The 25,263-nt window shown below is 38.4% G+C and overlaps 1 protein-coding gene across 3 annotated transcripts; it reads right to left on the bottom strand.

Moving 5' to 3' along the window:
• Positions 1 to 19,537: 19,537 nt before the first annotated feature.
• Positions 19,538 to 24,901, bottom strand: LOC114273054 (tetratricopeptide repeat (TPR)-containing protein). 3 transcript variants are annotated; one of them, XR_014356104.1, is made up of 4 exons: positions 24,593 to 24,888; positions 21,126 to 24,019; positions 20,448 to 20,517; positions 19,538 to 19,849 (listed from the first exon to the last, which is right to left on the bottom strand). XR_014356104.1 is itself a non-coding variant. In XM_082907615.1 (3 exons), exon 2 carries the CDS (start codon positions 23,915 to 23,917, stop codon positions 21,155 to 21,157), a length of 2,763 nt encoding a protein of 920 aa, XP_082763741.1. In that variant the 5' UTR covers positions 23,918 to 24,019; positions 24,593 to 24,901; the 3' UTR covers positions 20,062 to 20,517; positions 21,126 to 21,154. The 3 variants fall into 3 exon arrangements, 1 of the variants encoding a protein (XP_082763741.1); XR_014356103.1 differs by having other exon boundaries at positions 19,538 to 19,825; XM_082907615.1 differs by lacking the exon at positions 19,538 to 19,849 and having other exon boundaries at positions 20,062 to 20,517; positions 24,593 to 24,901.
• Positions 24,902 to 25,263: the final 362 nt, after the last annotated feature.

Here is a 25,263-nt window from a genome sequence, read left to right as displayed (position 1 = left end):
TCAAGGGGCAGGTGTTGGCCAACTTTGTTGCTGAATTCACCGGCGAGCTTGCCAACCTCAAACCTGACGAAGTTCGACCAAAGCCGAACTGGAGAATTTATGTCGGGGATATTTGGCAATTATACTGTGATGGATCGTCTAACCAAAGGGGCAGCAGCGCCGGAGTTGTAATCATGTCTCCAAACGGCGCAGTAATTGAGCAGGCCGTCAAGCTTAGCTTGGAAGCATCAAATAACGAAGCCGAATACGAAGCCCTTCTAGCCGGTCTGCGGAATACGCACATTCTCGGTGCTCGGTGTCTACTTGTGTTTTGTGATTCAAAATTGGTAATCAGTCAGCTAAAGGGGGAGTACGCGGCAAGAAACGACCGTATGGCGGCCTACATGAAAACGGCTAATTCCTTGCTGGCAAAATTTGACCATCACGAAGTGAACCAAATAACACGTGACCAGAACACACACGCGGATGCCTTGGCGTGCCTAGCCTCCGCCATCAATTCTGAGATCAAACGGACCATCGAAGTAGGTTTCATCCCAGAGCCGAGTATTGGCCCTTCGGAGGAAATCCATGTCAACGTTATAAAATCCGCACCAAGCTGGATGGACCCCATTGTTGTATTCCTTTCTTCTGAACAACTTCCAGAGGACAAAAAAGAAGCACATAAGCTGCGAAATAAAAACCTGCGATACTATCTGGATCCGCAAGGAGGGCTTTATAAAAAGTCCCTCTCTGGTGCATATTTGGAATGCGTGCACCCCGACAAAGTGGAGGAGCTTCTGACAGAGATACATGAGGGCAGTTGTGGTGCCCATTCTGGCGGACGCTCCCTGGTCCATCGAGCTATAACACAGGGGTATTATTGGCTGACAATGAGAGCTGACGCGGAGAGTTATGTAAAAAAATGTGAACAGTGCCAAAAGTTCTCCCCATTAACCCATCTGCCTGCCGAAGGGTTGAACTCTATCACCAGCCCCTGGCCGTTTGCTTAGTGGGACTTGATATCATAGGACCATTGCCGAGGGCCCCAGGGAACATGCGATTCTTAATCGTCGCGACAGATTACTTCACAAAATGGGTCGAAGCGCAGGTTTTAACACATATACGAGATGCCGACTTTGTATGGAGAAACATCATAACACGATTCGGTATTCCAAGAGCTCTCATCTCAGACAATGGCACCCAGTTCGATTGTGGCGTATATCGAGAGTTATGCAGCAAATATGACATTCGGCCTTACTTCTCTACCGGCTTACCCCCAAAGCAATGGTCAAGCCAAAGCCTCTAACAAATCCATCTTGGACGACATCAAAAAGAGGCTGGAAAAAGCTAAAGGCAAATGGGTCGAAGAATTGCCGAGTGTATTGTGGGCTCATCGTACTACGCCGAGGAGATCCATTGGAGAAACGCCGTTTGCTCTATGCTTTGGAACCCAGATAATCTTACCCCTGGAAATCGGCCTCCCAACTCTGAAATCGCAAGTTTTTGATACGGGCCGAAACGACATGATGCTTGCCCTAGATCTGATTCTAATCGAAGAACGAAGAGACCGCGCCCTGGAATCCATGGCACGGTACCAGTAGCAGCTCGCCAAGTCGTATAATTAGCGAGTTCAGTTGCACCGATACACGCCAGGAGAGTTGGTCCTAAAGAAGGTACTTCCAGCCGATCGGAGACCGACCGATAAAAAATTGGGTCCAAACTGGGACGGCCCCTATCAGATAGAATCCATCGCAGGAACATGGGCATACCGACTCTCAAACATGTCAGGAAGAAGCCTACCACGGCCTTGGAATTCAACACATTTACGTAAATTCTATCATTGACCCGACTAGTGGGTTTGATACTTGTACATATTCCACCGTTGCAATACAAAGTTTTTCATTTTCTCAAGCTCGCTCCCAAGCCTTTAAGGGCCGATTAAGCCTTCTAAGGCCAAAATAAAGTCTCCAGATTCGGAGTCCCCTTTTGGTGCATGACACCTTAGGGCCGATTAAGACTCCAGATTCGGAACGCCCTTCGTGGATATCACGATTGGCCAAATTAAAGTCTCCGGATCCGGAGTCCCTTTTTGTGCATGACACCTTAGGGCCGATTAAGTCTCCGGATTCGGAGTGCCCTTCGTGGATATCACAATTGGCCAAAATAAAGTCTCCGGATTCGGAGCCCCCTTTTGGTGCATGACACCTTAGGGCCGATTAAGACTCCGGATTCAGAGCGCCCTTCGTGGATATCACGATTGGCCAAATTAAAGTCTCCGGATTCGGAGCCCCTTTTGGTGCACGACACCTTAGGGCCGATTAAGACTCCGGATTCGGAGCGCCCTTCGTGGATATCACGATTGGCCAAATTAAAGTCTCTGGACTCGGAGCCCTTTTTGGTGCATGACACCTTAGGACCGATTAAGACTCCGGATTCGGAGCGCCCTTCGTGGATATCACGATTGGCCAAATTAAAGTCTCCGGATTCGGAGCCCCTTTTGGTGCATGACACCTTAGGACCGATTAAGTCTCCGGATTCATAGCGCCCTTCGTGGATATCACGATTGGCCAAAATAAAGTCTCCGGATTCGGAGCCCTTTTTGGCGCATAACATCTTAGGGCCGATTAAGCCTCTTAAGGCCGATTAAGACTTCGAATTCGGAGTGCCCTTCGTGGATATCACGATTGGCCAAAATAGTCTCTAGATTCGGAGCCTTTGTGAGAGATGCATTCGGACCACTTCACTGGCCGAATAAATATTCACTAAGAATTGTTCTTAATTCGAGCCGGTCAATGCATGTTTAAACATTTGCACCATGCAACACAAAACTTGCCAGTAAGTTGAAATAATACGTTTAATTAAGCACATAACATTTCAAGACCAAATACGAACGTTGAAAATAAAAGAAATTCTATTTGTTTGGCGCGAAGTCTGTTCTCGCGTTCCAAAGTCTATTTATTCGGCACCCTCATCGTCGCTCTTCTCAATTTCAAAATCGGAATAAGGTAAGTAGTGACGATGATACAGGGGCGAAGCCGAATCAATCCCCACAGCTTCGAGAGCTTTCTCGGTTTTAAGGGTCTTGATCCAGCCGTGCTTGAATCCACGATTTTCACATCGGCAGACCTCCTCGACAAGGTCTCGTTTGGTCTTCTCTATCCCGACCCTCAGGCCGTCTTGAAACCCCTTTTCATAACCCGAGGTCCGTTGGGTCACTCCCTCCTCAACGACCAATTTAGATTGACCGGCCGCCACCGACGCGCTCGTTTGAACATTCTTCAGCTCCCGAAGCTCACGCTCAGCCTTTTCCGCACGAATCTCCAGACTACCATTCCTTTCGTCATTTTTCTCCCTCTCACATCGCGCTTCCCGCAAACGCATGCCGACTTTGTAAGCAGTAAATAGTCCTTTCATGACCCCATGTATGCCGTCTCGAAATACTTCGAAATCTTGACATCCGACCATCGATTATTGGACTTCCAGTGGGAAGATCTGTCCAGCGAACTCGACTGCCACACCTGGGTCTTTAATGATAGAATCCACCTCCGTCATTGGTCTATTCCTCACAAAAACCGCAAAACTCAACGGTCATCGTATCGCATCGGGCTCGATTCTCAGTCGCGGGCGCGGAGAATTTCCCCGTTGTTGCCTGTCCTTTCGGGACAATCTGCTTCGACGACTAAGGGACTGCTGTGTTTCCTGATCCTTGGACGTTTTTGTTCCTGTACGCATAGGCTCGCTACTGCGACTCATTGCGGCGTCTAATTCAGCCAATCTCCGTTCCTCCCAAGTTGCCTGAATAGAAATAAGTAGGGCCTCTGGCGTGCACCCGCCCCATTTATCCTTCAATGTATGCAGCTCTCCCGAGGCAACGTCAGTAATCCCAAACGTCAAAAGACGGATGACAATTGTCCAGCCCACGAGTTAGGCCCATTCGGCTTCGCAAGCTCGCGCCCTGGCTAAGGTAATGACAGATTTACTAATCTGGTCGGCCATGTTTTCAAGCGCAAGCGCCGATCAATCTGCGCCTCAGCCAACCCACGAGTTAGGCCCATTCGGCTTCCCAAGATTTGGCTTCCCAAGCTCGCGCCCTGGCTAAGGCAAGAGCAGATTTACTAATCTAGTCGGCCATGTTTTCAAGCGCAAGCGCCGATCAATCTGTGCCTCAGCCAACCCACGAGTTAGGCCCATTCGGCTTCCCAAGATTCGGCTTCCCAAGCTCGCACCCTAGCTAAGGCAAGGGCAGATTTACTAATCTGGTCGGCCATGTTTTCAAGCGCAAGCGCCGATCAATTTGTGCCTCAGCCAGCCCACGAGTTAGGCCCATTCGCCTTCACAAGCCCTGGCTAAGGCAAGGACAGATTTACTAATCTGGTCGGCCATGTTTTCAAGCACAAGTGCCGATCAATCTGTGCCTCAGCCGGCCCACGAGTTAGGCCCATTCGGCTTCCCAAGCTCGCGCCCTGGCTAAGGCAAGGGCAGATTTACTAATCTGGTCGGCTATGTTTTCAAGCGCAAGCGCCGATCAATCTGTGCCTCAGCCAGCCCACGGGTTAGGCCCATTCAGCTTCCCAAGCTCGCGCCCTGGCTAAGGCAAGGGCAGATTTACTAATCTGGTCGGCCATGTTTTCAAGCGTAAGTGCCGATCAATCTGTGCCTCAGCCAGCCCACGAGTTAGGCCCATTCGACTTCCTAAGATTCGGCTTCCCAAGCTCGTGCCCTGGCTAAGGCAAGGGCAAATTTACTAATCTGGTCGGCCATGTTTTCAAGCGCAAGCGCCGATCAATCTGTGCCTCAGCCAGCCCACGAGTTAGGCCCATTCGGCTTCCTAAGCTCGCGCCTTGGCTAAGGCAATGACAGATTTACTAATCTGGTCGGCCATGTTTTCAAGCGCAAGCGCCGATCAATCTGTGCCTCAGCCAGCCCACGAGTTAGGCCCATTCGGCTTTGCAAGCTCGCGCCCTGGCTAAGGCAAGGGCAGATTTACTAATCTGGTCGGTCAAATACCTAAGCTAAGCAGCCGATCTAACCATAACCGAAAGCAATATCATTCATCAACAACATTTTCCTTAGCAAGTTGAGCACAACTCATGGAATTTTATATATACGCAAATTACTAAACAAAAAACTACAAGCCCGCATGAAAATGCCTAACAAAAAACTATGACTGTAGCAACACATGAAAAATACCAAATTAAAAACTATAAAAATACATTCGACATCCTAAAAACTATGTCAGTCGCCCAGATTAGTCATCGGAATCAGACTCCAATGGCTCAACATCCACTTGCTCATATGGTATTGGCATAATCAATGAAACTTTAGCAGCAGCAAAGGCTTTGTGCCAGCCATGTTTGAATTTCCAATTTTCAAACTTGGGGACTTGGTCCAAATACTCGGCGAGTCCAACATTTTTCCCGGCCTCAAATACTTTGGAAGCCTCTGAGTCGGCTGTTTCCTTCGCCGCCTTCATTTCAGCCAACTCCGCCTCCAGTTTAGAGTCCGTCTTCTGGGCCAATTTGAGCGCATCTTCCCTCGCGTCCGCCTCCTTCTCTGCATCCGATCTCAATTGATCTGCGCTACGAGCCCTCTCTACCTCGGCGTCGGCCCTTGAGGTATCGTTGTTCGCCCCCAAAGCTTCGACCTCGGCCCTTCTCCTCTGGCCCTCAACTTTCTTTCGTAAACAACCAATCTGTTTGACGGCGTCGCGATGGCGACGACCCATATCGGCTATCCTTCCAACGGTCTGCAAAACAAGAATTTAAAACCATAACTTCAACAGTATTTGGATTAAGTGAAGCAAAGTCTGAATATGTACCAAAAGTGCCGATTGGGCAGCTAGTGCTGTCGCATTTAGATCTGGTTCCATCCGGAAAGCCTCCCTATCAGACGGCAACGACACGAATGTGGCCAAGCTGAATGAGACTTCTGGATCTTTAAGCGCCGAAGCATCAGAAGAAACCGGCATGTTTTTTTATCATCGACTGAATGACAAAAGGAACGATCACATTCGATCCCTCTAATCGAGGATGTTTGCCGCCTTGTTCTTCTGAGCCGGCCTCAAACTCGGCAGGGCAGTTCTCTGCCTCTTCCTCAACTTCTTGGCTGGCCTGTACAATCAAGGTAGATTCGACATTCTGATTTTTTGCCGTCTCCACCTTAATAACGCGCAAGGACTCTGATTCACTAACAGGCAGGGAGAGTTGAGATTCGGTGGCGGGTAGTACTTCAGACGGAAGGGCCTCCGCTCTTCACTGCACGGCTAACCTTTCTGTATTCGCCTTCTTGGCAAGTTTTGTCAGGCTTAACCCGGCCATGTCTTCGGGGCCTACGGCAAGAAGATCCTCTAAGCCGTGAAAAACGCCGTCAAGTAAAAGATCCCCTCAGCCCGAAGTGGATAGAGGATCGGCCAAATTCAATACCTCGTCAGACTTTTTTTCGTACTGATTTGATTCGGTAACATTAGCTACATCCCGCTCCGAATCAGACCCTTCAAAACCAACCTGCCTCAAGTTTTTGAAGTCGGACAAAATAAGAGCGATAAGAGAATCTTCACCCTCCGGAACCGGGATATTTTCTGTCGCCGAGAAGGTCGTATATGTCGGCTCGTAACGAAGCAGAATGTAGGCCGCCCTCCCTTGTTTCTGAAGACTTCGACGGTCGAAATACGTGAGCACAACTTTGATATCCGAAAGAACGGCGTCGTCAATCGAAGACAGGACTTTCTTCAAATTGTTCCCTACACAAGCCAAGCCGTAACATTTCAAAGAAGATGCTTTACAACAAAAATAAACAAATAATAAAAGCGAGAAGGCAATCGGCCACCTGGCTCTCCCCTCCGTCTAGGAATAGGCTTGACGTGATCCTCTCCTTCGCCAAATTCCCAGTTACCCTGGACAACAACCATTACATCATCAACTCGTTTCCTAGAATTGGAAAGCATAGTAATTAGCTGATAGTCGATATCCTTGGCCCTAAGGAAGAAATGCCCGTGCCGACCAGAAGACTTAGCCAAGGCATAGCAATGCCGGATGGCTGGAATACCAAGGTTAATTCTAAGGCGACGGTTGAGCGCTATAACCCCCATTATAATTCTAAAGAAATTCACATTGAATTGGAAAGGGATTAAACCCCAATGGCGAAGCACAGCCCTAAGAAACGGGTGAAGGGAAAAACGGACTCCACCCTCTGCGATTGACAAAAGAGGAAAGACAATCGTGGTTTTGTCCTCCCTCTCCATATCAAGAGTGCCGTCTGCCACAAACGACAGAGGGACATCATTAGGAATGGAGAAATGGCGTTTAAAGCCAACAATTCGATCTGACGAGAGAAGGTCTTTTAAATGTTTCGCCATACCCTATAGTTTATAAGAATATGCCATGGAAGGAATAAACAAAAAAGAGTCTTCAAAGCAAGGAAGGAGAGAACTTACAAAGGACGAAGAGGATATCGGAGAAGAGAGTTGCAGGGACGATTCAAAAGGCAATCCAACGACGAGCGTCATAAAATACATACTCGAAAGGATGTCAAAATTTTAAATCGCAGTAAATAGACACGTACGAGGGGGCGGGAAGTCGACACGACAACCGAAAGGGGTACGCTAAGATATCCGCATGAGGATGAGGCCAACCGCTGAATTTTGGCTCTGACTTTTCGAAATTCGGAACCAAGCACTCTAGCCAAACTGTCGTTGATAAAGTGCTTAGGGGGCAATTGTGGAAGCCAAATCTATAGAAGAGTCGGAAGGTGCGTACCCTAGAAATCAGATATTATTCGGCTTCATATTGCGTGGCTAGGATGCCGAAAACATTAGGAAGGCCGAATAGTCGGAGATCAGTAGCTTCGAATAAATAAAAAGAGAATGGGATAAAAGTAGGCTCAGGCCCCGAGGCCCAAAAAGCAAGTATAAATACAAGAACCACAGATTTAGAAAGGTATGTAAGAATCACTTCACTTAACTTAGTAAACAAGCTATCCTGAGTATCTGAACTGACTTGTCCGTCGGAGTGCTAATTCCGGCACCCCCGACCGGAGTGTTTGTATCTTTTCAGGTGACTAGTTGAGGATCACTAGCGTCTCCTAGGATCTGAAGAGTATTTCCAAACCACTTCTCCACAATTCTAATTTTAAACTTTGTGAAGAAAACTCTTTGAAACTTGTATACTCCATGAAGATCATGCAAGAGGACATGCATATAAACCAAAATGTCATGAATTCATGCCATGTATGAAGAAATTAAGGTCAATTTCCTTCAATTCATTCCTAATTTAACTTGCATGTTCTAATTTGTCCATTTCCACAATAAAACTCCCAATTAACCATGAATCAATCCTAATTAACCTTATATCTTAGGAAATGATCAGTGTAGGAGTCTCAAGTTCAAGAATTTGGAAAGAAAAGCATATCTTACTTCGATGATTTAAGAGGATTCAAGCTAATTTTCTATCTTCCTCATAGTTCTTTCTTTCTTCCTCTTCTTGTTGAATGCTTACTCTCACAATCTTTCTTTCTCTCTCTACGTGGCTGACGCCATCCAACATATGACGCACAACCCCCTATATTCGAACTACATGGATGCATAAATGAGTAGGACACTTGTATAGGTTTATCATATTCAATTTTTATTTTTCTATCAATATTTCAATTAATTCAATTTAATTAAAATCAACTTCACTTAAATTAAATTAATCTCATCATTTTATGGCATAAAACAAACTAAATTTATTTTTACTAATGTGAATTAGGCTCTAATTTCCTATCTTATTATTTAATTCTAACTCACTAAAATTAGCGATTCAGATAGGTTTAATCTATAACTCCACCTATCTGTTTACAATGACAATACCGTATACATATATCACAAATGGCACATACTTCACAATTAGCATATAATCACACTATTAACACTAAACACACAATTATTATAATTAATTCACTTAATTAAGAAGGCGGTTGTCACAATTATTAAGATAGTACCAGGTACTCATCCAATTTCCAAGACCCCATATCGAATGTCGACTACCGAATTAAAAGAGTTGAAAACTCAGTTACAAGAATTGTGGGACAAGAAATTTATCAAGCCTAGTACATCACCATAGGGCGCAGTGTTATTCGTGAAAAAGAAAGATGGATCCTTAAGGCTTTGTATGGATTACCGAGAGTTAATCAAGGTGACTGTGAATAATAAGTACCCATTATCACGTATTGATGACTTGTTTGATCAATTGCAAGGGGCGCAAGTGTTTTCTAAAATTGATCTGCGATTCGGATATCACCAGTTAAAAGTTAAAGCTGAAGACGTGGAAAAGATTGTCTTTTGAACAAGATACGGCCACTATGAATTCCACGTTATGCCATTTGGAATTACTAATGCATCAGCTGCTTTTATGGATTTAATGAACAGAGTTTTCAAGCCATTTCTTGATGAGTTCATCGTGGTGTTTATTGATGACATTTTAATTTACTCCAAAAGTAAGGAGGAACATGAACAACACTTGAAACTTACTTTATAATCGCTGAGGGAAAAGAAACTATATGCTAAATTGTCTAAGTGTGAGTTCTGGCTGGATAGTGTGATATTTCTGGGACATGTGATAAGGAAAGATGACATTTCCGTTGATCGACAAAAGATAGAGGCAGTTGTAAATTGGCCGAGATCGACAAATGTGATAGAAGTCCGCAGTTTCTTAGGCCTGCCTGGATACTACGCCGGTTTGTAAAAGACTTTTCAAAAATCGCCTTGTCACTCACTCAGTTGACACATAAATGGGTCTCATTTGAATGGACGGAACTGAGAGAGTCATCTTTTCAGGAGTTAAAAACACAACTTGTGACTGCACCGATTCTCTCCCTACCTTCAAGTACGGATGGCTTTACTATTTTCAGTGATGCCTCTTATAAAGATTTGGGGAGTGTGTTGATGCAGAATGGAAAGGTAATTGCATATGCTTCCCGTCAATTAAGACCACATGAGAAGAATTACTCAACTCATGATTTAGAACTTGCTGCAATAGTTTTTGCCTTGAAGATTTGGCACCACTACTTGTACGGGGCAACATGTGAGGTGTATATGGATCATAAGAGTCTCAAATACTTTTTTATCCAAAAATAACTGAATTTGAGACAGCGCCGATGGTTGGAATTGATCAAGGACTATGATTTGCAAATCTTATACCATCTGGGAAAGGCTAACACCGTTGTTGATGCCCTCAGTTGGAAATCAAGTGGAGGCTTGGCTTGCTTACTTACCAGACAAAAGACATTACTACAGGAAGTGAAAAGATTTGAACTTGATGTTGTCTTGCGTGGTCAAGGAGGGGTTTTAGCTACTATTTCTGTACAATTGGCAATCCTTAAAGAAGTCAAAGAAAAACAATTGCAAGATGCATTCCTGAAAAGGAATATGGATGAACGGGATTCTAAACCAAGACCAGGTTTCATTTTTTAAAATGATATGCTCAAATTTCAAGGAAGGCTGTGTGTACCGAATGATGGTGACTAGAAAAAATGGATTCTGCAAGAGGCGCATAATTCAAAATTCTCCATTCATCCAGGAAATACAAAGATGTACCAAGACTTAAAACAGAATTTTTGGTGGCCAGGAACGAAAAGAGAAATTGTTGAGTTCGTGTCCACCTGTTTACACTGCCAACAAGTTAAAGCAGAACATCAATGACCCATGGAATTACTTCAACCGTTACCGATATCGGAGTGAAAATGGGAATATATCACAATGGATTTTGTCGTTAGATTGCCTTTCTCCAGTAGAGGTACGGATTCAATTTGGGTAATTGTTGACTGATTGACAAAATCTACTCATTTCTTACTTATGAAAACGACTTATAGTGTGAATAAGTTGGTTACATTGTATATTAATGAAATTGTGAAACTACATGGAGTGCCTATATCAATTGTATCTTATAGGGATCCAAAATTCACTTCGAGATTTTGGCAAAGTCTACAAAGAGCATTGGGGACTGAATTAAGACTGAGTAATGCATACTACCCGCAAACAGATGGCCAATCAGAAAGAACAATATAGACGTTGGAGGATACGCTATATATGTGTGTACTGGACTTTCAAGGGAGTTAGAAGACTCATTTGTCTTTAGTTGAATTTGCATACAATAGCAACTACCATTCAAGTATTAGTATGGCACTATACGAGGCTCTATATGGCCAAAAATGTCAATCATCGATTTGTTAGGCTGAGGTTGGTGATAGACCTTTATTGGGACTTGAAATTGTGCAAGAAACCACTGAGAAAGTGAAATTGATCCAGCAACGATTGAAAAAAGCACAAAGTCGACAGCAAAACTACACGAATGTACGTAGACGGAAGAGAGAATATGAAGTAGGCAACCATGTTTTTATCAAAGTCACTCCGATAAAGGGACAGACTGGCTTTGGGGCCAAGGGTAAATTAGCAACCCGGTATATCGGACCATATGAGATCATTGAGAAAATTAATCCGGTGGCGTATCAGGTAGCTTTACCTCCTGATATGGAACACATGCATAATGTTTTTCATGTTTCTATGTTACGGGAATACCTTCAGGATCCTCTGCATGTCATTGAACCTACCCAGGTGCTTGTCAATAATGACTGTACATATAATGAACAACCCATTCGGATTGTGAACCGTCGTATTAAGAAGTTGAGAAATAAGGAAATTTTGTTAGTGAAAGTGGATTGACAAAACCACAGTGGAAACTATGCAACTTGGGAAAGAGAAGAAGATATGCAAGAAAAATACCCCGAGCTTTTCCCATTAGGCCCTACATTCTTCACGGAAAAAGGTAATTAAGTATGAGAGACCAAACATCCTAAGGGGGAGAGACTGTAACACCCGTCTTCGTAATTAACTGTTACTTTTGTGGCTTACCTTAATTTTGTGTTTCCATGTGACTTATCTATCTTATATGTTTCTATGTGTAGGTTAATTGTGGTTCATGTGCCATTTGAACTATGTTTGTTTGACATATAGGAGAAAATAGGAACTAAACCTGTCTGATTCGTAAAATTTAAAGGTCACAAATTAAATGTTGGCTTAGGTGGTTAGAGCTTAATAATCAAATTCAATTTGGGCTAAGTTAAATATATTACCCTTAATTAAACTTTAAACTAAATTAAGCTTAAAATTAAGTTAGGAAAAGTAAAGTTAGATATTTTGTTTATTAAAACCTCAACAATAAGAGGGAGAGGGAGAGAGAGAGAGAGAGAGAGAGAGAGAAACAAAATCTGAGAGAGAGAAGAGAGAAACACCTTGTTGTGAGAGAATTCTAGAGCTTTAGAGAACAAGGAGGAGAAGAGAAGAAAGAAAAGGGAAAGAAGAGAGAGGTTAAGACAACTTCACTAAATCAACAATAGGAGGTAAGGAATTCTCCTCTAAACCCATGAGATCAAGTAATTCTCACATATGATTATAAGATTGAGTAGAACTAGGAAGTTGGGTTGTGTATGTTGAAGATGTAAACCCTAAAAAAGAAATTGTAGGAAATTGTTTGAAATCTTGAGATATAAGCCATTTCTCATAATTATTCACTTTTCTTTGCATGAGTTTGAAGTTGATGAAGTCATTGTCATGGATATTTGGAACATAGAGTTCTCATATGCGTACCCCTTGTTTGTCCTCCTCCATTTCAAGTTTTAATTTTATGAATGGCAAATTGGGATTGGATTGTAAGTTATGATTTTGGTTTGAACTTAGAAGTTGTTCATTCATTATGTTTTAGTGGGTTTAAGGCTTTGATTTGTACAATTTTGGGTTTGGTTTTTGGAAGGGTTAAAGCTTAAAAACATAGCAGATTTTCGGTCCAAAGTCACCCAGAACCGCACGTGTGACAGGGAGGACCGTACGTACGGGAAGCCGAGCCGCACGTGCGGCGGGGAGGCCCGTACGTGCGAAAAATAGGGGAGGCGAGCTACACATTCTGCATAAATTGCACGTTCCAGCGCATGTGCAGTGGGGAGTGCCGCACGTGCGGCCAAGGCACCCCGCACGTGCGGTTGTCAGGCAAGCCCAATTTCATTTTTCTGCTTTATTTTTCCTTCTTTTGGACCTTCGTTAGCATGGTTTTCACATGTATTTGATGTTCATATGCATTACACGAGTATCACGAGCATTAAAAGAGAATAAGGAACAATTAGGCTAACCAATCAATAAGTAATGATAACAACTAGTTGGTTGCACAATGAATTAATCGTGTTATGCTTCTGTATGTTTGTATAGGTCAACCGTCGTATCCCAGCCACATGTCTCGCGGAGCCAACTGTGAGTAACACTATTATAAAGATATGTTTAACTACAAGTATTTCTTTTCTGCTTTATACTATCCGCTGTTTTGAAATGATTTTTCTGCTTAATGAATGATGATACTATTTTCTTACACTGTAATTGTGGCATCCTTAGCACCTGGTTACTATTACTGTTACAGAGATCTCTGTCAGTTCCAATTCTCGAAACTCCTGTTTACTGTATTAATGGCCATCATAATTATCCGGTCTTCATGACTGTCCGTTCGGTCGTCAAGACTGCCTGTACTCGTTTGCTATTGGATGTACCACGTATAACATTTATGCTTCCTGTATGAGATATGGATCTGTTAAGTATATGATGTGCATTACAATAAGGACATCATTCATAACCTTTTTACACTGTTGTTATTTACTGGGCTCTAGCTCATGATTTTATATTTATATGTATATGTAGGTGATCTAGTGTAGGAAGGGACATAGTGGCATCGACCTTGCCTCAGTTTTGTCAAGCTACCCTTTTGTGCCTTACTATGAGGTTTCCATTTGTCGAAGCTTTTGGATGGCTCGGTGATCACCCTTTTGGCAGTCACTCACATGTTATGAACTATTTCATTTTGCTTACACATACGTTGATAATGGGAATGTACTCTCTCTCTTGGTTGTATTTTGGCAAACTTGTTATATCTTGATGTACAAATATGAATGTGTATATATATAGATATACATAGCAATGCATTTTATCTCATGTACGTTTTCACAACTCATTGGATGTTTTTATTTTCTGATATATTAGCTTCTACTAGCCCCGATCATTTGATTGGTACATGAAGGCTTTTGGTAATCGCGGATTATTGGCCGGTTACGACGCTAAACCTATAGGGGCAGGTTTGGGTTGTGGCAACCAGCCTAGGACTGATAGCAAGCCCCAAAGTCATTATTAGCTCAGCGCTGATAGCAAGTCCCCAAGGTTACTGATTGGAGCTAATAGCAAGTCTAGAGATACTAGTATACCACGACGAGTCTGCGAAGATAGAAGTAGGGTAGCCTGAGCGCAAAAGATTCCCTTCCCATTTACCTAGGCCATGGACCTGCCTTGATTGCACAGGCAAAACCAAAGAAGGCCCCTTGGGCTTGGTACTACGGCACAATATGACTGACAGTAGACTTGGTTGTGGCCTTTATCCTGGGAAGCTAGGGAGTTTGTAGTTAAGTGGTTAAGGGTGAAGGCATTGCTAAGGTGAACCTGAACATAGTTGATAGCAAACTATGAAGTCTTGAGAATGCATGTCTTGGCTAAACCAAACTGAGAAGGCAAGTGCAGTGGCAAACACTACCACCGCAAGTGCACTTGTTGACGTTCAAAAAAGTAGTTGCGGAGGCATGCCAAACAGATAGTACATAGTACATGCAGAGGGACATGTAACACGTTTAGTTTGGTGTCTAAGGTAGAATATTCTATGTGATTCTTAAGGACACATGTTCTCCCTTATTTGGCCACTTGGTATTATTTGGAACCAAGGAAAAACCTATAAATAGAACCCATTTTCCAATGTCCAATAGGGGATTTTCTTGGAAATTGGAGAGGTACTGCCCATTTGCGCACTTTCATTCTTTTCTTCTTTAACCACTTGTTTCACCCTCACCCAACCACTCATCCTCCAACCAACTCGGATTCGTTGGACCATTGATATAGTTTTGCCTCTCTAATTACTGTTCACTTCGAACCCTCTACACACTCAATGGGAGAAAATGGCATTATGAAGTAATGAAGTCAAAAGGAATGAAATTTTGTAAGTAATGCTTCGTTTGGATAGACGAATTTAAAATTAAAAGATTGGATGTTAAATTTTATAATTTTAAAGGTGAGTGAGCAATTACAAGAGGATAGTAGAGCTAGAACTAGCAGAATTCTTAGGCTTCGTTTGGGAACATACTTTTTTAGTAACTTTTTGACTAAAATATGATGTAAAAAAAAATAATATGTTTGGGATAACTTTTTAATTTTTTACGAAAAGATGTGCAAAAAGTAAAAAAAAAAATGAATTTTTGATTTTTTGGTATAGATTGTTGGTTTTTTAATTTTTTTAGTGACTTATTGACTTTTTGGCTAAAAAAACTACTTGTCAAAAGAGGCCCTAGTATGAAATATTTGATATAAATGTATTGTTTTTCTTTTTTTCTTTTTTTTCTTTTTTGGCTAATTGCATTAGAAAGGCCTTTTTGGTTTGAGTTTCAAGAAAAAAAAATTTTGAATTGTTTTTTAAAAAATAGAAATTATTTTGATAAAAATAAATATTAAAAAGATATTTTTAAAATTTTAAACATTATTCTTACTCTGTAAAAAGATAAAATTATATGAAAATAATATGTTTTTTATTTTAATTCTTTTCATCAAATTAATTTTTAATTTTAAAAAAAATTTGAAAACAGTTTCTGAAAATTAAACCAAACAACATCAATCTTTCTTTTTTTTTTTTTTTGCTACACGTAGTTTGGCTCCCTTAAACAGAATTTTCGCCTTTAGGCCTCCATCCTTGTCAGCTATCAGATATATTTGGGTCCATTACTAGGAAGAATTACTTAAAAACTTTCAAATCTATAACTCGTCTTTAAAATCCTAAAGCGTTGGACTATTTGTGCGAGTTAAAAATAAGAGTAAGAGATTGAGATTGAGGGGATTAATGGTGAAGGGATTGATAGTGGGGGATTAATAGTATGGAATTGTTAAATTATTTTTATATAAAATAATAAAATAAATAAAAAAATATAAAAAATTAAACATTAATATTTTAAAAAAAATTCTCAATATATAAAAAATAAAAAAAATAAAAAAATTTCTAATCCCCTCACTATTTTTTTAATACCATCTCTATCTCCTCCTTCCCAATCCCCCTTCCAAGGCCTTTACGAATACCAAGGGATTAGGAGTCTCTTCCCCATCTCTCAAAACAAATACCCTATTTAATAGTTCCACCTCACTATCAATTACAACCCCTTCCTTATAACTCCAAACAAACGGGCCTTAGAACATAGCGCATTGAAATCCGTGACACTGGAGAGTCATGATAGCCAATTTTGTAAATTTCAGGAATATTCCAATTCATAGGTCCAACAAATACTTCTAGCAAATCTAAACAAAAGGAAGGAGATGAAATCTTTTTTTATTTATTTATTTATTTATTTTATTTTTTGTGTGTGTGGACTTACGTGTAAAGTCTCAATTGATCACATCACTTTTTAGTCTAATTAAAAAAATTATTAAAAAAATTTAAAAAGCTAATAATTTATACAAAAAAGACAAAAATTACATTTTCTTTTTACTTTTTACACATCTTTTCATAAAAAATCAAAAAATCATCCCAAACATACTAGTTTTTTTTTACATCATATTTTAACCAAAAAATTAAAAAATTACTAAAAAAATATATTCCCAAACCAGGTCTCATGATAAGTAAAAAAAAAATTTAATGGGTCTTGTGATAATTAATTGTATTTTTTACCGGACACTATTAAAAAATATCACTAATTATTAATATTTAGCGACAATTTAAAAAATTTATCACCAAAAATCACTAATTATAAGTTTTAACGACAATTTTAAAAAATCATTACAAAAAAGTCGCTAACTTTCAACTTTCAACTTTGATCGACAGTTTAAAAAATTTGTCATTAAAAAACGTTATTAATTATAAGTTTTAGCAACAATTTATAAAAATGATGATAGAAAAATATCACTAATTGTCAATTTTTAATGACATATATAAAAATGTCACAAATATTTATTTTTAACGATAATTTTACTAGAACTAACTTTCAAGAATTAAGTCTAACTATTATGATATATTGATAATTTATCATTTTTTTTCTCTCTTTTCAGATGGTAAATGTTTCTCAAAATATATTGTGACCAATTTAATTCGACGAAGAGATAAAACAGGTGACACTTTCCATTTGGTAAACAGCCCGTCAGTTAAGAGGTACGAGTTTGGGATTAATAGAATAAATCAACTAGATTTCATAATGAAAAATGTTAAAAACAATCTTTAAAATTATTATTAAAATTAAAAAAATATATAAAAGCGTATTAAAATGTGTAAAAAAAATATAAAAATATGTAAATATTTTGAAACACATTAAAAATATATTAACATTATTTTTTTTTTATTGAAGCCATTTTTTAACATTATGTATTTTTTTATTGAAGCTATCATTAGCATAATCCTTTCATAATCGACCCGTTGGTGCCATGTGAAGAAGGTGGTATAAAGTCGCCCTAAATCTGTTTCAGTAATATTAGAAAATGTAAGGGAAAATTACACAAATATAGAATTAATAATCTTTATAAACTTTACCACTGGTTTGAAAAGAGGGATTGAGTTGTAATTCTCCCAAAAATTTATTAGCTTACCAATATATGAATTAAACACAATGGCCTAATTTGAAAACTTGGCTAAAAGTCAATTTTTGACTTTGAACATATTTTGAATCATATCACATTTCTACTTTTTTTACATGGTTTTTCAAAAAAAAAATAATAATAATAATAAAATTAAAAAGTCAATTTTTAACCAACTTCTCAAAATAACCCAATGTTTTGTTTGGAAAGTGACTTTTTGACTAAAATAGTCAAAAAGTCCAACTAAGTTATCACATTACTCTCTGTACTATTTTACATGTCTTTCCGTAAAAAAATAATAATAATAATAATCAATTTCCAAATGAGTTTCTATTATATAATATGTAATATTAGGTCTTTTTACATTTATGTTTGGACCGAAAACATTTTCTAGATTATAGTATGGTGACATTAATAAAAGTTTATTTCGGAAAAAAAAAAATTATATCTAAATAGACTTATTTTCCATCTACTATAAAAAAATATATATATTTTCTATTGACTTTTATTTTTTATGATACCAAATCCTAGAAGATAAGAAAAAATATTTTTTAAACAATATTGTCTACCCAAACAAGCGAAATGTTAACACACTCTAACATAATACTTTACTTTCTAAATTTACAAACACTTAACCAACAAAATTGAATCAGAATTTGTAAAAATATTGGTTTATATTTTGTTTACCATTCTCTTCTAAATTTTTTTTTTTTTATCTTTTCTCAAATTTAATGTTCAAACACGAGCTACAAGGTTGTTTTTTCCCTTACCAGCTGTGATGACTTTGCCACTTTAGTTGAATGTAGATAAGTATATATTGACTGATAACAGACTTCCAGCCTGTTCTGGTCCTAGTATCTAGGGCTTGGGAGCCCAAATATGAAATCAAGAAACACATTACTTTTGAAAAGGAGTTATAATCATGATTCACACTCATATTTGAATATGGTGTTTGATTGTAATTTTTAAAAATTAATTCCATATCACTTTTGAAAATTTGTTTTAGACGGGATTTAAATTTTAAAATTTGACCTACCCAATCGTCCAACCAGCCGATCAACTGAAATAATGCCAATTTTTTTAGGTTCAATTGGCACCTGTTATTTTTTATATATTAAATAAAAAATATTTTCCAAATTTTTTTAAAATTTTTATGAATTTTAAATAGAATTTTAAAAAGTCGTGTTTCGTTATGAATTATAAGTTTTTAAATCAAATATCATATGTCACATTAATTATTCTAAACTCAATTCAAAATTCTTTTCAAAACTCATAACCAAATAAATTTTTCACACTCAAATCATAATTTCAAAACTCACAAACTCAAAATACAACTCTATTCTCAAATCATAATTTTAAAATTATACCAAACGCAATCAAAGATGGTCCAATAGCCTACGCCACCCCAAAAAAAAAGAAAATAAAACTACCTACCATAGCTACAATTGCTATTAAGATGCCACCTGTACAAAAAATAAATATAATAATAAAAAAATAAACAAACTCCTCCAACCCATCAATCAGCCCTCTAACAACAACATACTTCTAAACATGCATACCTTAAGATATATTGTAAAGAAGAGAAAACAATATACTCTGTTTTCGCATCTATCATCATTAATTCAAGAAGGAAATCCAAAGGGGAACAAGTTAATTGAATTCTGACAATCAATTCACAAAAGAAAAGCAAAGAAAGAACGTGCTCAGTTCTTTGCATCTATCGTTATTGATTCAAGAAGGAAATTCAAAGAAATAGTTGAATTTGACAGTCGTAGACAAAAGAAAAGCAAATGGGGGGAAAGAATATACTCTGTTCTTAGTTTATATCATCATTAATTCAAGAAGGTAATCCGAAAGAAATAAGTTAATTGAATTTGACAACCTTAGACAAAAGAAAAGCAAACAGGGGAAAGAATATAATCTTTTTATTTTCTATCATCATTAATTCAAGAAGGAAATCCAAAGGGACAGGTTAATTGAATTTGACAGCCCTATACAAAACAAAAGCAAACAGGGTAACCGAATAGGGCCAAGAGAGAGAGTGGAAGAGCCATCCGATTTGACTAATACATTTCTATTAGCAGGTATAATGTTCCATTTTTACCTCTACCAAAAAGGCCACATTAAGTACAAAACCATAATGCTGCATGTCGAAAGGCAGCTTTCAACTTCTATAAATCTTGTCAGTTCTTCCTGTTTCAGAGCAAGATTATTAACCTGAAACATATGAAGGCTCGGGAAAAATAATAATAGAAGCAAATACATCATAGGGAAAAGAGCTAACAGATGCAGATAATGCCAATTCATTTGAATAGAAAACCATGCACCGATTCTTAACACATAGAACTAGTAACAACTAAAAGCCAACTAGAAAGTAGTTCACTACCGACAGCAACAAAATTAGTTTGTTTGCTTGAGTTCTACAGAACTTGTTTTTGATTTTTTTAAAAGAATTAGAAACTGCTTCATCCTAAATAAACACTGAAACAGATAATTTTAAATCTTTTGAGATTATTTCCTCCCAAAAAAGAGAAAATCACACAAAATCAAACACGAATCACATGTTCAGCAGCTTCCACACCAGTGGGGTGGGTTTTCTGTATGAGCATGCAAGTTGCAGAAAAATATGAACATCAAACTGAATTGGTCATTTAGTTCACCGCGATGCACATTGAAATTAATTAGTCATTCTGTTCTCTCTTTACAAATGCAACCCTCAAATCATGACAGGTTACTACTGTCCCAAGATATTAAAACAAAGTAGGATTACTTCCTTTTTCCCATTAAAAAAAGGACATTAATGTCAAGAGAGTACCATGAATTAAAATTGGTGGCCATGATAGCCACTAAACTTGGATGTCCCTTGAATTCAGCTTTTCAGCATCCTGCAAATCATCATCATTTCGAATCACATTGAATCACATAAAAATAAAATAAAATAATAACAAACAAACAAACAAACTTGCATTGCTTGAAGCAAGCACACAGGTTTTTAGGAAAGGAGTAAGGGAAGAATTAGTAATATCACTTTGCAGATGAGTACCACGTAAAGGTTGGAAAATCCACTTGATTATTTGTGGACATTCAGAGAGTGGAAAAAAAGAAGTTGAGGTTGGAAAATTTTGATCCGACTTCCATTATGGAGTTGATCAAAACCAAACAAACTACAGAAATTCCTTTAAATTTCTCAGAAGCTTTTATACAGAAAAACAAATTGAATGAAAATAATGTTATGTCGAGTATACAAACCATTTAAATTTGAGACTTCAAAACTAATGTAATTTTCAAAGCCATACAAGAATGAAAATAATGTTGCAAATTCAACAATGCTAATACAAGAATGAAAAGTTGAATTCTCCATTCACAATCAAATTTCTTTATTGATTGATCATTACAAGGGTTCTGAGAGCTTACTGCCATGCTAGCAAGTCAAAAAACAGATCATATAAGGATAATTGAACTATAGACGTGCGTATAAAAAGAAAGCACGTACTATTTGCTGTTGGCATCCAGTATATAATCTCATAGAGTGCAGTGGTCTCTCAAGACCTGCCTAGCTAGATCAAATGCCCCACTTGTTTTGTAAATCAGGTGCAAATTGTAAGCTGCTTCTCGCTGGAGATTACAATAACCAGCATTTTGATTTTCTAGACCCAGATTCTCGTATGGAAGCTTGGGAATGGGATAATCCTTAGGGTGAGTAGCAAGAACCTTTTCATAATACGAAGCTGCAAGAGAAACGAGGCCAACATGATGAAATGCCCGGGCTAAGTTATACAAGCTTTCCTGGCTATTATCACAAAGCCTCAGGTTGTTGAGTAGAAATGCTAGACCTTGTGCAACACATTGATGCTTGTTCTGAAGTCTTATATCAAAGGCTAAGTTGATTAAAGCACTGCCCACACAGAGATTGATCAACGGACTTCCAGGCAGAAGTTTATAAGCTTCTAGATATTCTCTTGCAGCTGCTTGATGTTGGTTGATCATCGTGAATTGGTGCCCAGAAATAATTATAGGTGGCAAGCAATCTTTGTGCTTGTCTCGTATTCTCTGCAAAAATTTAGAGTGCTTGGAGTGGTAATTATCCAGTCTCAATATTAATTTGTAGTAGCAATTCCATGCAGCCCCGCTATAAGGATTCCGTAGAACAATGTCCCGTACAAAGTCAAACCCATATTTTGGATCCATGAGATTATATGCCATTTGAGCCCCAAGTGTCAAAAGTTCATCCTTGATGCCGACTTCCAATTTATTGGAAAGTAACCGCATAACAAGATTAATAATATCTAATGCTTCCCGGTATCTTCGCAATGTTGCCAATGCCTTGCATAAATCCATAATAAGCTGATGATGCTCTGCATCTTTCAGGAATTGGAGCAAGAGAGGCTTTTTCAGTGCCTTCTGTGGCGGCTCATCATCTGAATCTTCGCTTTGCCAATCCAAACCAGCAGCCAATGCTTTAGCTTTCAAATCTTCCTTCAAATCTGACTTCTTTTGAAGCATCTTTTTAGCTCTAGAAGCTTTTAATAAGTCTGACGCACTAACAGTTGGTCTAAAACCGTGAAAGACAAGGTCAGTTTGATTATCATCCAGCACTCTGGCTCTTTCAGCAAGAACAGTTTTTGAAAGCTTTTTCTTTGCTCTAACCTCCGTATTAGAAGTTTCAATAATCAACGAATCACGAATCAAGGGAAAGATTACATCAACAAATTCCTCCAGCATCCCTTTAGCTTGATAAATATTTGCAAGCTTCAGCTTCACTTTCTCATTAAGCCACCATGGTTTAGTTTGACTGCTGGTTTCTAATGTCAAATCTTGATTATTTGGAGAAAGCAATGAAATTGCTTCATCTGCTTTCCCTTTCTCAAGAAGAAGAGAAGCCAAAGTTAACCGAGCATCAACACTGTCCTCAATTGTATTTATGGCTTTGTAGAAGAATTGGATTGCCTGGACTGTTTCCTCCAATGATAAATAGCATTCACCTATTTTGAAATGCAAAATGCCATGGTCATCTCTAGCACTTCCTTCTAACATCAGATAGTACTTCAATGCAGATTCATAGTGACCAAGAATCTTAAATGTATCTGCAACTTCAATAAGTAGATCAGCATGGTCAAGTGCATTCTCCAACTGAAAAAACCCAAAAAGAGCCTCTGCCTTTTCCATATTTCCGAGATGAAGATGGCAAATTCCTGCCTTAGTTGCTAAATGCAGGGGCATTTCTTTCCCAGAACAGTATACGGATTGTGCAAGTTCAATATGTTGAAGAGCATCGACATATTCACCTTTTCCCATGCATATGGCTGCTAGCATATGAACAATGCTTAAATCAGCTTCGCTTCGATGACGTTTAAGATAGTCCTCCAGAACGCTGATGGAACGTTCGGTCTGGCCACAACTACTGTATAACTTTGCAGCTGCCTTACATGCTTCGGTATTCCCAGGAGAAAGTTGCAACATTAATGAATACAATTTAGCAGCTTTCTCACAATCCCCAAGCTCAATGTAAAGTGAAGCTAGATGAAGTTTAAGTGAAGTATCATCAGGATCAGCCATTACTGCTTTAGAAAGGCAGTACCGTGCCTGAGCAGTATTTCCTTGCTCTAAGGACCATGTTACGAGCAATTTCCACAGAGATGAATCCTTTGGCATCATTACCGCAGCAAGCATGTAGAAACTCATGGCTTTTTGCTTGTCACCCACTGCATTATAGACAAGACCGAGTGTATGATATGTTTCGGGCAAGTTAGGTGCAAGCCTAACAACTTCATTCAATACACCTATGGCCTCTGCGTAACGGCCATGTGCATAATGAAGAGTGCCCTCACCAAGCATTTGTGTCACTTCAGGACTAAGTTTATTTCTAGATCCCTTCGGCCTGCCTCTTTTCTTTATCTTCCTTGATTTTCGCCGACTACCATAATTCATGGCTTCCATTATTTCATCAATGTTCACACCAAAAAGATCATCTTGTCTGCTTTTCTTTGGCAACCCTTCACGATCCATAAATATTTTTCGCTTCTTTTCAGCAAGAGACTCATACTCAATGCGCTCAAATCGCTGATACGGTTGGATTCCGAAAGCATCATTCTCTGTGAAATCAAAAGGATTCATATCACCTTCAAATCTCATAGCAAACTCTCCATCTTCATTATTATGTTCTTGTTCTTGTCCTTCCTCTTCTTCTCTGTGAGCATCTTTCTCTGTGTCACTTTCCATGCCTTCAACTACGGCAGAGAGTTGAGCATCTTCATGACTACAACTGTTATTTCCTTCGTCCTCCATTGGGAAATAGAAGTTGGACAAATCCAAACTACTGAATCAACTTATGACGATCAAAAGGTGCTAACTTGAGTTGAATAGTCACTTTATATAAGCTCCACCATTCTGCATTTAGAAAATAAAATTAATTGTATGTGAGAGGTTTCCATCTCCATGTAAACAAATGTTGTCTTACAGAGTGACAAATTAGTTGTCATGGTAACCACACCTCATTTTTCTCAAAGAAATGTCTTTGCAGTAAATATATGTAAACAAATATATGTAAACACGGGTGCTCCTAATTTAGAGTTTATTGCATTTTCAAACAGAAGGATATGTCCGACACGAAAGCTACATTATAGATTTTGTGCTTAAAAGGGCAGGCAGAAAAGAGAAAAAGATTTTTTTTTTTTTTGAAAAAAAGAAAGAAAAGAAGTTAGCCCTACTCACTTGTCAAGAAACTCTAATGAACAGCCTACAAAGCAATTTTGTCAATCTATAGCAGCTTGGTTTGGTGCACACATAGATTAGGTCACTCTAAATCACACATTACACTTGTGATTTCAAAGAGGTTTCAAGCAATCTCAAAAAGTTTTTAAACAAATTTGAAGCAATCTCAACTAATCTCAAGCAATTTTAAGCAAATTTTAAGCAATTCACCATCATCATAAAGACGATTTCTTTCAGAAAGACAAATACCTCGACTTGAAGATGCGTGATGGATTTCAAACGATTTCAGTAATCTCAAGCTTCATCTTGTTCATCTGATTACTTCGTCTTACGGTTTGTCTGTGCTTCGTCTTCATGTTCTCCATCAGAAAGACGATTTGAAGGAGTCGATCTCAAGAGTTTCGGGTTTCTCAGATGGATCGAAGATAGAGAGATCGAAAGGGTTTAGGGTTTTGGGAGAGAGAAAACAGAGTGAAGAGAGACGCTGGGATAATCTGGTGGAGATAGAGAGAGAAGATAGCAGAGAGCGAGAGAGAACTCCCTAGGTTTGAAAAAAATGGGAAGTTTTTAATTTTTTATTCAATTGTTTGAAAATTAAATTTTTTATTTTTTTAAATTTTAAGTAATTTTATTTAATACACCTTATTTGAATATATTTTAAAAATAAAAAATTATAAAATAATATTTTTAAAATTTAATAAATATTTAAGAATACAAAAAATATATTGAATTCTTGTATTTTTTTTTATATTTTTGGTATTTAGTGAATTTTTTAAAGATTTTTTTTATAATTATTATACCTTTTAAGCATATTTATATTAGGTGTATTTAAAAATTAAAAAAATACTTAGAATATTAAAAAAATTCAGTAAAAATAAAAAAATACGAAAAACAAAAAAATTTAATTTTCTGAAAAATGA

Source organism: Camellia sinensis, chromosome 15 (genome assembly GCF_055761805.1).
Source record: "Camellia sinensis isolate YWXY chromosome 15, ASM5576180v1, whole genome shotgun sequence".
Taxonomy (NCBI): Eukaryota; Viridiplantae; Streptophyta; class Magnoliopsida; order Ericales; family Theaceae; genus Camellia; species Camellia sinensis.
This window is presented reverse-complemented; position numbering and strand designations above follow the sequence as displayed.